The sequence below is a fragment of the Clupea harengus genome, chromosome 8 (assembly GCF_900700415.2).
Source record: "Clupea harengus chromosome 8, Ch_v2.0.2, whole genome shotgun sequence".
In the NCBI taxonomy this organism is placed as follows: Eukaryota; Metazoa; Chordata; class Actinopteri; order Clupeiformes; family Clupeidae; genus Clupea; species Clupea harengus.
The window spans coordinates 25719458-25735104 of record NC_045159.1 but is presented as its reverse complement, the minus strand read 5'-3'; the positions used below and the strand labels follow the sequence as shown (position 1 = coordinate 25735104).

Genomic DNA, 15647 nt, shown 5'->3' with positions numbered 1-15647 from the left:
TTGAGGCCATTCCATAAAGCAGACACTGAAAACATGTCACAGATTTCTTATTTTCAGTCACAAGACTTCTTTCTACACACACACACACACACACACACACACACACACACACACACACACAAGAAAAAGGTCCCTCTTTCCCACTCTTTCATTTTCTGTCTTCTTCTGTTTCCCCCTCTCTTTTCACCTGTCTCTCTCTCTCTTTCTCCTTTATCCTCTCTCTCTTCACCTTATCCGGCAGTAAATTGCTTTCTCTCTTGTATTGTGAAATGGTCATCATTTATTGATGAGTGAGGGGTCTTTTTCATCAGGCAGCGAGGCAGCCATCTCTCTGGGGGGATTTTCTCTGCGGGGGGGTCCTGTGGCCCTGGGCTCCTGCTTACTGCAGGTGCAGTGCTCACGTGACCAACCTGGATTCACCTCCAGCTCCGCCATGGGCCCCTCCATCCCATCATACCCCCCCGCCCCCCCCACGTCCCATCCCACTTCCTCTTTGATCTAAAAATACGCAAAGATGTTTCTCCTCCTCGCATTCCCTTCTTCCTGCACCTTCCTCTAATTTGTTCCGCCTCCCTCCATCTACCCCTCTCTCTCTCCCGTTCTCTCTCTCTCTCTCTCTCTCCAGGGAGCAATGCCTTTATTCTGCCTATTCCAGTAGCTCAGCTGAAATAAGTTTGAGTTTCCAGCTTTCTGGGTCACGTATGATCTGGTATCATGTTCATCTCACCATCAGAAGCGCTTTTTTGCGCTTGTTGGAATTGTAAATTGTCAAGCTGTTCTGTGTGACACAGGCGACCTCTTTGAAAAAGAAACCCCTCTCAACGCGACCCCCCCCCCCCCCCCCCCCCCCCCCCCCCCCCATCCCCCTCTTTGTTTCAGGTTCTCCATCCCTCTGTCACCAGAAATAACTGGCGTTGGCCCTCTGTTCCATTTCCTCTATGCTATCCATCTCTCTCAGGCACAGTGTTGACATCCCTCCCTCTCTTTCTCCCCTCACTCTCATCTGTCCACCCCCCACCCCTCTCTCCCTCTCTCCCTCTCTCCCTCTCAGCCTCTCCACAGAATCCGTATTCTCTCGTTCCATCCACCGTTTGCATTTATCCCCCTTATTCCCTCTCTGCATCCATCTCTCTCTCTCTCTCTCTCTTCCATGATCCCTTCATCCATTCCCAACTCTCAACCTATCTGTCTCTGTCTTTCCTCTGCCCTCCCCTTATTCCCTCCTCTCTCTCTCTCTCTCCATCCATCCCTTCCCTCCCTCTCCTGCTCTCTCTCTCTCTCCTGCTCTCTCGTTCCCCCCAGTGTTAGCAGGCTGTGGGGAGCTGATAACCAGTATCCAGCAGAGACTAAAGGGACTAAACCCCGGAAGGTTTGAGGGAAAGAGGGATAGAGAGGGAGAGAGCGAAGAGCGAAGAGAAATAGTGAGTGGTGGAAAAAAACGAGTGAATTGATGGGAGGGAAAGCTAAAGATGTGGCTCGGCAGCAGAAAAGAGGGGATGACGAGGAGAGGAGAGGAGAGGAGAGGTGTGAAAAAATAACCTGGGGATAGACCAAATGTTGGGGAGCAGGAGAGGGAGAGCATGGCTTCTGAAATGGGAAGGAGATGGAAAAAGAAAGATGTCTGGCGGTGTTTTCCCAGCGTGGGCTCTGCTCTGAGGAACAACAAATTACAGACTCACGTCGCGTACACACACACACACCCCAGATTATACACACACACACGTGTATAGAAGCATAAAGGTAGTCACTTACAAACACACAAACGCACACTCACTGGGTTCAGTCATTAATGAGCGTCATTGTTCACCTAATGAGGATGCATGGTAATCTTCGCTAACATTAAAAGGGGAATGTCAGCATGCTATCTGCACAGTATGTGTGTGTGTGTGTGTGTGTGTGTGTGTGTGTGTGTGTGTGTGTGTGTGTGTGTGTGTGTGTGTGTGTGTGTGTTTGGTCATGTCCTCTGTGTGTCTATGTGCAACCTAGTTCATGGACCATACGTGTGGTGCCTTAATGTCCCCCTGCTGTACTGGCGATGAGTTATTGCTTTCCCTCTCTTACATGTACACACACACACACACACACACACACACACACACACACACACTAAGTTACCATGCACCTGATCAGTGTCAAAGCTTAAGCCGAGAGTGAGCGATGAGAGATAAGCAGAGGGACAGCCAGGTGGTGTGTGTGTGTGTGTGTGTGTGTGTGTGTGTGTGTGTGTGTGTTCATATGTGGTATAATTACAGTGCCCTCTCAATGCTCTAATCCCTACACTATTATTATGTTATATGACACAGGATATACCTCCGTGTGTGTGTGTGGGTGTGTGTGTGTGTGTGTGTGTGTGTGTGTGTGTGTGTGTGTGTGTGTGTGTGTGTGTGTGGGTGTGTGTGTAAGAGTGCACAGCCTGAACCAGTTTCGCCACAATTTAGTCCATCATAGATTCAGGAGTTATACTCTTACACATACATACTTGGTCATGCATCACTAATGGAATCACCCTGATTTAGGACCCTCATCGCAAACCGCCAGACTTTCCTGACAAAGGCCCTCACTGCACCCCCCTACGCTGAACATGCATGACTACATAGGAACTGCCAGCCTTTCCAAGCCAAACACACTCAATGGCTGTAAGCAACGCCCTGTTCTACATTAGGGGGATGTCTGGCAGACAATTACTCACACAGTCCAACAGGGAGGAAGCATTGTAGACATATACATATATACTGTACCAGTCTCAACATGCCCCCTACACACACACACACACACACACACACACACACACACACACACACACACACACACTGGCACAGAATGAAACAAGTTCTCATTTGCACAGAATCAGACAGTATAAACTCAATCACTCAATCAGCCTCACTGTATAATGTGTCGCTGACAAACTCTCTATCTTTCTCTCACTTTCACTCTCTGACATGCATAACCACACACGCAACACTGACTGACACTCTCTCACACACACACACACACACACACACACACACACACACACACACACACACACACACACACACACACACACACACACACACACACAGTGACTCCAGGCAGTGAATGTGTGACCTTGAACATGATAGTGTGTGTTCGGGGCTGATTTGAGTGTGCACACAAACCCCCTCTTTAATTACAGACACTCATCTTCACTTTCGCTCCGCACATTTCACATTTCCTGTCGGGGGGCCTCTCTCCTTCCCCTCCCCGTCTCTCTCTCTCCCTCACTTTCTTCTCCTCTCCCCACCTCTCTCTCTCTCTCTCTCTCTCTCTCTCTGGAGAGGAAATGACAGCCCTGTGAGCCGGAGCCCCGGCGTCGGCCTACAATTAGCCCCACTGCTTTAATTAAGGAATAGAGAGTGACAATTATCCAGCAGCCAAACTAGTAGGGTTGGTGTAAAAATCGACGGAAAAAGACACAATGCCAGGGCCCTGCTTTCTGCCACATGTGGGGAGAAACTGTTGCAGCCACAGCGGGGAGAGAGCGAGGGGGAAGGAGGGAGGGAGGGAGGGAGGGAGGGATAAGAGAGGGGAATGAGGGGGTGGAGGGTCCTGGAGAGAGATGGATGAAGAACTGACGGATGGAGAGAGGGAGCGTGTAGAGGAGGATGACAAGAGATGGAGGCGGAGAGAGAATGGAGGATGAGTGAGGAAAGATGGGCTTGAGTGAGATTAGGAGGGAGGCGAGAGTGTGGTGAGCCTGTGTGTGTGTGTGTGTGTGTGTGTGTGTGTGTGTGTTTCTGTGTGTGTGTGTGTGTGTGTGTGTGTGTGTCTGTGTGTCTGTGCCTGTGTGTGTGCGTGTGCGTGTGCGTGTGCGTGTGTGTGTGTGTGTGTGTGTGTGTGTGTGTGTGTGTGAGAGCGAGAGGGCTGAAAGGAGTGGTGTGGTTTAGGAAAGGGGGAAAGGAATAAAATGTGGGGGAGAGAACAGCAAAGGAGAATGGGGAGCTTTGAAGAGTGGCCACCATGTGTGTCTCCGTATGCTGACATGCTAAAGAGTGGTCCATGGGAGTGTGTGTGTGTGTGTGTGTGTGTGTGTGTGTGTGTGTGTGTGTGTGTGTGTGTGTGTGTGTGTGTGTGTGTGTGTGTGTGTGTGTGTGTGTGTGTGTGTGTGTGTATGTGTGTGTGTGTGTGTGTGTGTGTGTGTGTGTGTCTGTGTGCGTCTGTGTGGTTGTGTGTGTGTGTGTGTGTGTGTGTGTGTGTGTGTGTGTGTGTGTGTGTGTGTGTGTGTGTGTGTGTGTGTGTGTGTGTGTGTGTGTGTGTGTGTGTGTGTGTGAACCGGTCACACCTGTGTAAATGTTTTTGCCCTGTGTGTGTGTGCGCGTGGAACAAAAGAACGCGCGGAGAGACGAACCACTGTGGCGTGAAACAGCGGAGCCACGAGAGCTACACAAACGACTCCGACCAAAGTGCACAAACACACACACACACACACACACACACACACACACACACACACACACAGACCAAAGTGCACCTGACGGAGGGGGACTCCTGACGGAGGCCTCTGAGAGACTCTGCATGTCTGTGCACTGACATGGGAATGCAGGGGAGTTTCTTCTTCCATACTGTTTTGTCATCTTTAGCTAAGCCTTAGCAATCACACCTGCTCTGTCAATAAGGCCTCGGATTAACCTTAAAGACAACTTTAAGGCGAGGTGCAGATCCACAGAAGCTGATTCCCCCACTAGTCTGGATGAGATACCGCTCCGTGATGCCATCCGTGTGGTCTGAAGGCATGAATGGCAGGAATCCAGAACTCAATTAAGTCTCAATTAAGAGATTTAAAAGCAGGCCACCGGCAGGAGCAGTACATTCCTCCCCCTATCTGTCTATCTTTAAGAACTTTAAAGAGGATTCCACTGCTTCCGCGTCTTCAACTTAATCGTAAACAACTGCAATCAGCGGTTACACCAAATCAATTTTCATTTGAGAGGATAAATGAAATGCAAACATTCGTAGTCTTCATTTAACTTTCAAGCATTTCGTTATTCATCACAGCGTTCGCATGAACAGAATTTAATTTAGCGTTTATTGTTATTTTAATTGCAGTAATTACAGACGACATTCTGTTATAAGTGGTGGTAGAAGGGTCTGATAAATATAACAGCCTTGTCGGGATGTTTGCGAAAGAGTGACGTGGCTTTTCTTTCAAATTCAATCTTTCAAGTCAACAACAACAGCCACGCTGACTCCGCGGCGGGCGAGCTTTAGCCTAAAGAAACTGAGATGACTTCATGTGTTGCAAGCCCTGAGCCACAAAAACACACTTAAGAGTGCCGCAGATTACGCGCCATAAAGGCCCAATTAAGAGGCATTCGCCTGTGAGCCGCCGCCAGCGTGGTCGGAACAACACATCAAGGCCTGTGCCCATGATCGCTCCAGCACGAGCCAAGAGACGAACAGTTGGCATGCCATCACAGTTTTCTCATTCCTAATTAAAAAAAGAAGTGGGTTTGTGTGAGTGTAAGATGCAGACATGCATACTGTGTGTGTGTGTGTGTGTGTGTGTGTGTGTGTGTGTGTGTGTGTGTGTGTGTGTGTGTGTGTGTGTGTGTGTGTGTGTGTGTGTCTTTCCTCATAGCGTACATAAAGGTTTCAGAGCTGCCATAAGAACATAATATCTGGGTGTGTACATCAGTGAGGCCTTGTCCCTGCCGAACAGCTTTGCAAAAATAACAGTGTAGAGTAAACAAAAGTAGGTATGTGTGTGTGTGTGTGTGTGTGTGTGTGTGTGTGTGTGTGTGTGTGTGTGTGTGTGTGTGTGTGTGTGTGTGTGTGTGTGCGTGTTTCAGTGTTAGACAGAAAGAAAAGCGTGTTGTACAGGGTACAGACGGAGAGAAAGAACCAGCATGAAAGTGCCAGTGAGAAGCAGATGCACACACGGAGACAGCGGGATGGATTACTCCGGAATGGCTTTGCCATTGGTCCAACTCTGCTGTGCGTGCAGTTACCTGCCACATGCGGTGGGAGGATTTGAATTCCTTTCAAGGAAGCTGCCGCAGCAGGAGCAGGAGCAGGAGCAGGAGCAGGAGCAGGAGCAGGAGCAGGAGCAGCAGCTGTGGCTGCAGCAGCAGCAGAGAGGGAGCTGCGCTTCTGAAACACTCCCCGACTCTTCAGACACAAAGCGTCCACCAAGGCCCGGTGCTCGCGTCTCCTCGGCTTTGATGCACGGGTTTCAGCTCTGTTTCATCATAGAGGACGCGTGTGTTCTACCTGGTTTCAACGGCGACTTCACAAACGCCCCAAAGGCCTGCCAGTCAGGTGGGCCGCGACGACTCATCATTGTATCAATTAACGCAGCAATTACTAAACTTATCGGTTTAGCAGAAAACCAAATAAGCAAACATGAGGGGTCTGACAGTGAAAAAAAAAATGTCAGATTTAAAAGAGGGAAAAAACACTCGTTCTCCCAATCAGATAAAAACACAAACACTGACAGGTCCTGAATCAGTGAGCGCCTCGTGTTGAAAGCTGGTAGCTGGACAGGAGTATATAACGCTGCTGTGTTAAGCGGAACGGGTGGCCTTCCTTCCCTTCTCCCTTCTGGCCCCCCGCCTCTGGTCTCTATCTATCTCTGGATGTCTCTGGATGTCTCTGGATGTGTCCTGACCAACAATGCAGACCATTATCATCTGTCATCATCACTATTATTATCATCACTTCACCATATGGTGGATCACACAGCATCATACACACATAATATCCCCAGGCGTGTCTACTCACACTCTCACACACACACACACACACACACACACACACACACACACACACACACACTCTCTCTCTCTCTCTGTCTCAGAAATGCCTGAACACACACACACACACACACACACACATAGACAAACACACACACATGCTGCCTTTCATTGAGTAATCCTCGGCGGGTGGTGGACAGCTTGCTTTACACACTCAGAAGTAGTCCAGACTCCAGATAAAGAGAGAGAGAGAGAGAACGCGATAGAGGGAGAGAGATGGAGAGAGACAGGGGGAAAACTCTACCAAAGGACTGCCCATCTCAGCTCAGATGCAACACATAATGCCCTCACGGCATGGGGCTCTGCTTTCACTCTTTCATATTTCATCCCTTTAGATTCCACCCCCCCCCCCCTGCTTTCACTCTTTCATATTTCATCCCTTTAGATTCCACCCCCCCCCCCCCCCCCCCCCCACGCTCTTGGTTAGATACCGCCTTGGCTGCTGTTTGCTGTGTGTGTGTGTGTGTGTGTGTGCAAAATACAGACAGCAAATTTTGTTTTAGTAGCAGTAGTGACAGAACAAAAAGACATCCGTAATACAAAAACGTTCAAGGCACAATTTTCGATAGTGATTACCGCCTGGTAAGTGCTGTGCTTCTGGTACCAGAACTGGCTTCTTCCTCTGAAGCAGCAAACTGCACCAGGGACACATTTCCAGAAAGCACACTTAAGGCCTCTTTCTCTCCTCTGCATACTTATCCACACACACACACACACACACTGCCACACACTCAGGACTGCTAAGACTAGAATGAACTGTATGTTCTTCAATTACGCTTTCAATTAAAGAAATGCTTCCTTGCTGTTGTTCTAATGAAATTATACGAAAGCAAATTCTTCCTTAAAGAGAAGGCAGTAAAAAAAACAGTGTAATTATGTTGAGGGGGGAAAAAACAGCTTGCTTCAGCATTACAAAGGGTAATGGCTGCCTCTGCCAGGGGCTGGGAGATCAGAGCTTCACCCTCAGATGTGTCTAAGGGGCTTGACAAGACACCAGCAGGCAGTCCCTCTCACACACTCTCTCTCTCACACACAACAGCTGTTTGGGATAATCAATGTATCTCGCCTGTATGTAAGCATATATATTCACACACGCACATGCGTAGACACACATGGAAGCATGCACTCACTGACACACACAAACACACACGCGCACACGCGCACACACACACACACACACACACACACACACACACACACACACACACACACACACACACACACGATCAAACCATAAAAGACACATCCATTCCTTACAGAACTGCTGCACAGGGACAGTGAGTCACTCAGAAAGCCCCCCTCTTCTGATCTGAATTACACTCAAATCCCTGGATTCTTTAATTTCACACCTCCCACCTCCCAATCCCCCTCCTCTGCCCCTCCTATCTCAGAAACACACACACACACACACACACACACACACATGTGCTGTATGGTCGCTTCTCACCAAAAATCCCCTTGGCTTTACACCTAGTGAGTCATATCCTGACAGTCTTAAACCAAACGTACAGAGACACAAAAAACGTCAAGGTGCGTTCTTTTGACTGGTTTACTGAATTCTTATTTATAATGCTATTTTTCCACTTGGCGTGCTCATATTTCTCCTGGCTTTGATTTGTTTTTCTCGCTCTCCATTCCTCTCTCTGTCGTCTGATTGTTTTAGTATCTCCACGGCTACGGGTCCCCACTTGGCCCAATTGGGTGGCCCTCTTTCTATGAGTGGCGTGTGGGAGGATTGGGGAGAGAGAGAATGAGAGAGGGAAAACGAGAGAAAGGGAGAGATACAGAAAGAGAGAGAGAGAGAGAGAGAGAGAGAGAGAGAGAGAGACCCTCTCCAGCTGTCAGCCTCTTGCTTTGGTGACAATGATGCATAGCCCTGAGTGGAAAGGGGTGAAGAGAGAAAAAGAGAGAGAGGGAGAAAGAGGGACAGAGAGAGAGAGAGAGAGAGAGAGAGAGAGAGAGGGAGAAAGAGGGACAGAGAGAGAGAGAGAGAGAGAGAGAGAGTGAGTGAGTGAGAGAGAGAGAGAGAGAGAGAGAGAGAGAGAGAGGGAGAAAGAGGGACAGAGAGAGAGCAAGAGATGGGGGGATGGTGTGATTGAAGGGGTTCCAGCCACTTCAGCTGAAACCCAGTAGAGAGCAACCATCAACCTGCCAGTCAGCACACGAGTGGATGGACTCTGTGACCGGGGGCCTCACTAAACAGAACATTTCATGAAAACCAAACACTAAACCAGGCACACACACACACACACACACACACACACACACACACACACACACACACACACACACACACACACACACACACACCTGTCTTTGCTAAGGACACACACGGCTGATGGTGACTTCATTCCCTGTGCTGAGGTTTAGCAGTGGGAACTGCTGGAGATTAGAATGCAGTGCTGTGATGCCTGTTTAACTGCTCTAGAAGCTAATCATGGGATTAAGACCCAGTGGTTGGGAAAGAGAGAGCAAAAGAGAGCAAGAAAAGGTTTGGGGGGGAGAGAGAGAGAGAGCTAGTGAGTGAAAGAGGGAGAGAGAGAAAGAGAGAGAGAGAGTGCAGAGGAGGAAAGGGGTTGCTTAAAATGCAAATCCCTGTCTTATAAAAATCGGTTCCATTTAAAAGGATTTCTGGGAAAAGATCGGCATATCCACAGCGGGAGAGGACAGGGGGAGAGGAAACATCGCTGCCATTTTGGCAAAACCAAAAAGAAAATCCTGAAAGACATAGTAATACAATAAAATATTGTCTTTCAAAGTGTGTGTGTGTGAGAGAGAGAGAGAGAAGGAGGGAGAGAGGGAGTGTCTGTACAAAGCATCTGCATAATACCCCAGACTACTTTTTTCTCTCTCTCTCTTTCTCTCTTTCTTTCTCTCTCTCTCTCTCTCTCTCTCTTTCAAGACAAACATTCGCTTCTTGAGCAGCACATTTCTGGTACCTCCAGTTAAAGGGTCTGTCATCACTAGGGGATATGGGGAGGGTGGGGAGGGAGGGGTGACATGAGGGTAAGCAGCAGGAGGGGGGAACCAAAGCGAAAGATGACTCCTACAGTACAAATGCAAAAAAAAAAAAGAAAAATAAGGATGGGGGGGGGGGGGGGGGGGGGGATAAAAGAACAAGTGGCATAAGGTGGGAAGGATAAGCCCTCTTAAAAGTGTCTTTTCAAGGGGTAGCAGAATGTGAGGGAGTGCACAGGAAAGCCCCAAACCTCAGCACACATCCAATCAGGTGGAAAGCCATTGTTATGTTTCTTTTTCCTGAAAACTTTCCCGACAAAAGGGCGGCGCAGATTTGTAACGCGAGCTCTGCGGATCAGGCGCCCCGGTTTAATCTTGAAGGGGTTTAAGCCTCCGAAGACTAAAAAAAAAAACACAAAAAAAAACCAGAGGCTAGAATCCAATCTACCCCCCGTGGCTTGTTTTTTTTTTCCGCTACACCAAATTAATCATTACTAGGCCTGCCAAGACACTGGCCACAGTACTGAGACTTAAGAGCCTTCATGGTGGATCACTCCTACAGTGTTAAAAGTGACTCAGAAAGTAACCAGGCACGGACGGAACCACAGTGGTCAACTCACAGAGGGGGGGGGGGGGGGGGTCATTCTACACACACTGTCTGCCCCTGTTCCACCCTGTTAGGGTTGCCTGGTACATTTGAGAGAGAGAGAGAAGGAGATTTCAAAATAAATTATTACCTTTCCGGTCCTCAAATCACATGTAATTACACGGATTAATTCAAGAGATTGTTTCCCTCACCAGTGAATGTGATTTATTCCAGATCTGCGTAGTAGTTACAACATGTTTACCAGTTTTACAGGCCAGGGCCAGGAGATGACATATTTCCATTTCAGGCTGTTATTACCTATTACATCTGTGGCGAACTACCTCCTCAATCTTATTAATTCATTCCTCGCCTTGCATGGAAGCGTATTATCAGCGTCTGTCACACACAACAGTTAATTGATTACAGATAGCAGGGCCCAGGTGCCTCCACTGCGGCGTGTAATGTGGAACTAATCCGGTCCGTTCTGGATCGATTGGAAAGCCTATACCTATCCAACCAAACAGGTCAGTGTGGTTACGCCCACGCCCACGCCCACACCTGAGGGGTCACCTTTGCTGCTCACTATTCCCAACTTGTCCGTCGTTACGTTGTACGTGACCCATAGAGTCAAATCATTCAACAGGATGTGTCCTCCAGCGGCAAACTCAACCACGGCCTCATACCAGGCCCAGGGACCAGCGCATCGTCAGACAACTCAACTTTCACCCTACAGACGTCGTAGGTGTGTGTATGTTATTTGGCAAATGAAATGGTGGACACTGAACAGCTTTGCAACTTAAAGATCCTCATAACGCATCACATTAGTCTCCAGTCATATTAATGTGCACATGCTCCCATTCTAATGAGTGAGGCCAGAATAGCCAGTTTACAGAATAAAAGAATACAACCAGTTAAATGGAAAATGGTCAGAAGAAATATAGTGTTATTTCAAGTGTAGTGTTGTATTATAATAGGCATATGTTCCTGGCTGACTCCATGCATCCTTGTAGATGTTTTGCGGGTGCAAATTTTTTTCTCACAGACTTGGAATGAACCCCTCACGTTGCAGGATGTTGCTATACGTTTAAGACAAACAGTAAGACTGAAAAGGGCAAAAATCAATGAGTAATAACATTCTAAAAGGTGTGTTTACCAAAGTGAAAGAATGGGTAACTTCCCCTGTTAAAAGTACTATTAGGCCCATAGCATTACAGCGAGAGAGAGAAAGACATTAGGCCTAAATGTAACATTAGACAGTGCCAAAAACACTTCTAGCTTGCATCCCCCCATGCGGAAACATTACGCTAAACTGTCCCTAGTGTTAATAGGAGAATAGGACCAATAGAGAATAGTGCTTTTTGAAGGGTAGCGTGCAGTGGTCCAGCTAACGTGTATAAATTCAACATACCTTCCTCTGTCCGTGCTAGGAGCAGGCACCTCAGGAGGACAATCCAAAGCAAGGTGACATCCCTGGCCAAGAGCTCCATGTTGGTTAAAAATCTCTGCGAAAATACGGGCTTTGTATTTTTTCCAGATGGCAAGGTGCTCAAAATGGTAAATGGATGGGGATTCCGGAGGTACTGTCAGCTGGGTCGTGTGCCCATTGACTGTGCTTGTACCCACATCGGTGATAGACAATAGCTCTTTCTCGGAGTTCAATTTTTAAGTAGCACCAACTAATTAGTCAAATTATTATGAGATGTGAAAAGGTGCGTCTTGAGCTTTCAGGTGAAAAGGAAGAATGTCATAATTAATTAACCTAGACCAACTTAATAACTTAATTGTATGATTTAAAAAACTTTTCGTAAAGTAGACCTATGAAATAGGGTATCTTAATTAAGAGTATTCCTCTTCCCCTTAATTTGCCTGGGTCCATGAACTACAGCGAACGCGACAGGAGTGAAACATGCATTATCCTCAGAAGACTTCGATGTTCTTTGTCAGCAGTAGTTTTCACAGTTCTTGTGCCGAAGCCTCCTCTTTGATTAATTTACTTTGTGAGTAAATACGCTACACTGGTTATTTGCAAACCTTATAAGAACCGTAGTGTTGTCCGTCCACCGAAAATCCAAGTCATATTTTCCCTAGCGTATAGAGATTTTCCGTCATGAAAGAGTCCGTTTTGCCCCGAAATGTCCTTACAATCAATGCCTTTGAGAAGGTGAACGGGAATTCCTCTTCATTTTCAAAAGACCAGATGTAACAAGCGAAAAATATGCGCTAGCCAAGAGATGGTACGGGAAAAATCACCAAAGGACAGCAAAACAAACAGAAAACACGGACAGCGCTCGCCTCCTTATTTCACACCACTTTCCTCACGCTCTGTGGCACTACGATGGACAAGCCCAGTAAAGCTGCCCCAACATCGGCAGCCTTTTCACGTCCCCGCCCACTTTCACACCATCAGTGTGTGCCATAGGCTCGGTTCCCCGTCAGTCAATCTAGAAAATGAATACCTTATGAGAACAAAACATGCATGATATCTGCACCAAATAACCTATTCGTTATTGAAACTCAGGAGTGGTTAACACCGCTGAACTGACAGTTCTGCCCTCTACGTAAAATAGATCTCTGCTAACACTTAACCAATGCTATCATATGTTAGGGCAAAAACTTTCCTGGAGATTTGTTCTAAGATTAAATAATTTCATTGTCTTCAAAGGCCGATAATTTAAGCCTAACTTTAATTTAGACTTTCAGTTAACGTCACCCTTCAGAGTCGCGCTTATTTTGTGTCTTGTAGAGTGAAACCAGACTCGAAGAGGTCTCTCAATTCCTATGCAAATGTCCCTTTTTCCTATACAAGGCTACTCTATAGCGGCTATGTGGATTGGTCTGTTATTTGTTTGGGGAAAGAGGGTTTCGGAGGGCAGCCCTATTCAGTATAGTGGCGCCTTATCATGTAAATGTGCCCACCCGCTTCCTCGTTGTAAACTATTAACAGCCGAGGTAAATGTGTGGAGAGGTGAGAAAAGCAACGCGTGTTTTGCTACTGAGAGGAAGGAGGCTAGTTTCACATCTATGATAACCATGTTATATTTCACACTTGAACAACCAATCAAGTTAATCAATTCCATAATATTTAATTTTTTTCACTAAATGTGAGTTGATCTTTGGTGGACCTGCCAGCCGATTTCAATGTTTAGACCCATGTTGTGGTATTATTGGATACAATTACAAGACTTAATTGTTGTTTGTAAGGAGCCTAATAGAGGATTGGTTTCCCCTCAAATGTGGATGTGCCTGTATTCAATTCAATTTTTATTTATATAGCGCCAAAACAATACAATTGTCTCAAATTCTCCCTGCATTTACAGCATAAGCACACACATGTTTGGGCTCGACTTTTCATCACACTATACTCCTGCTGTTCTAGAAACCTTTATCCATATTTCACACCAACTCTTGCTGAGGATGCAGTGTTCAAGGTGGTTCAGGTGCTTTTTGTGGTTGGCCCAAAAATGCCTGTGGGCTGGGAAAGTGGGTCAGAAGGAACATGCTAAATCGGGGCAGAATCTGAATGGACACACCACTGTCTGTGGGGAGAAGAAAACCAGGGGGTCTATAATCACATCTAACACGGCCACCAGCAGGGCTCCAATGTCCCAACATGAAGCGACATTAGACAAAATGCCATTGACGGTAATAGACAAATAGACCGACTCATGTCTGTACAGAAGCTACCAGGATAGTGCAGCACAGAATGAAGCATGGTTCAGTTTTAGCACACGCACGATCGTGATGCAGTTGTCGATGTTGCGCAGGACTTGACCTAGTCTATGTGGGGTTGAAAGTGGAAAGTGCATGGTGGGGTTTTCCTCGAAGGTGTGAGAAGCGGGATGGCCTTCGGGAGGTGTAAAGGGTGGGGGTGGGGGTGGGGGAGAGAGACAGAAACAAGCTAGAGAGACACAGCACGAAGGACCTGAGAGACACAACGAGTGAGAGGGAAGTGGGAAAGTGTAAGGGGGGACGTGTGAAGTCAGGGGTTCATCTGTGTGTGTGGGTCTCTCGCTCCTGCCCTCCCTCACACACACACACATTCTGAACTTGTACACATGTGTGAGTATATGAAAGAGACAGAGAGAAAGAGAGTTTTATGGGTCTTAAGGGTTTGATGTTAGTATTTGGACGTTTTTTTAGCACATACTAAGAGCGAAAGCTTTCACAGTTACTTTTTTTTGCAGAGAGCTTGTCAGTGGCTCGCGGATAACATCTCACTTTGGTGTTTTGAGTGCAGTGACGCCTCTGGTCCAACAGACACAACGAGTGAGAGGGAAGTGGTAAGGGGGACGTGTGAAGTCAGGGGTTCATCTGTGTGTGGGTCTCTCTCTCCTGCCCTCCCTCACACACACACTCTGAACTTGTACACACTCTGTGTTTTGAGTGCAGTGACGCCTCTGGTCCAACAGATCCCCCCCCCCCTCTCCCCCCCTCCCCCACACCTCTAGGCACCTCACAGGGGTCGCCCCCGGCGGGGCCCATTCACCAGGTCAGCCACCGCACTCCTCCTGCTGCTGCTGACGTGCACTTTCACACCCCGGCAGCCTCTTTGCACTCTCTCTGATAGGTGTGGAGCAGCCATCTTACTGCTCAATACACCAGGCTACACACACACACACACACACGCACACACACACACACACACACACGCACACACACACACACACACACACACACACACACACACACACAGACACACACACACCACACACACACACACACACACAGACACACACACACAGACACACGCACACACACACACACACACACAACACACACACACACACACACACACACACGCACACACACACACACACACGTACACACACACACACACACACACACACACACACACGTACACACACGTACACACACAGCTACCCCAAAATCTCATCTCTCAACCCCCAGGCTAAGTTTCACACAGCCAGACAAGCACTTCACTGTTCAGCTCAAGTGGAAATTCAATCCAGCCATGCACTGTTTTGAGTAAGCCCAGGCGACACGACACACGAGAATAGACTGAGGTGGGTTCCAGTCATCTACAGTACGTCCATCAACTGTTGGAGAAACCATCTGTGGAGGTCAGTCATAATCAGTAAGCAAGGGGGTACATTACAAAGTTAAGGACATCTGCTTATATAAGCCACTACTCCCCAAACAATAAGCAGAGTTTCTCTTTCTTTGCTTATCACACATGTAATGATGTGATCAAGCTGTGTACACACGCTAATGATTTAACCAAAAAACCCACTTTTCCCTCCTCTCCCCTCCGCCTGGCAGCTTTTAATTGGGAATATTAAAATGGAGATAACATGAAACTGCTGTGTTGCCAT

At 47.5% G+C, this 15647-nt stretch overlaps 1 protein-coding gene across 2 annotated transcripts in view; it reads right to left on the bottom strand.

Annotated features, from left to right (window-relative positions):
- ephb4a (eph receptor B4a) overlaps positions 1–12667 on the bottom strand; it is a 35924-nt gene extending 23257 nt beyond the window's left edge. For both annotated transcript variants that reach the window (XM_031572491.2, XM_031572492.2), the window contains exon 1: positions 11723–12667. In XM_031572491.2, coding sequence (XP_031428351.1) covers positions 11723–11801 — 79 coding nt within the window. In that variant the 5' untranslated portion in view covers positions 11802–12667. The remainder of the gene's footprint in view (positions 1–11722) is intronic.
- Positions 12668–15647: the final 2980 nt, after the last annotated feature.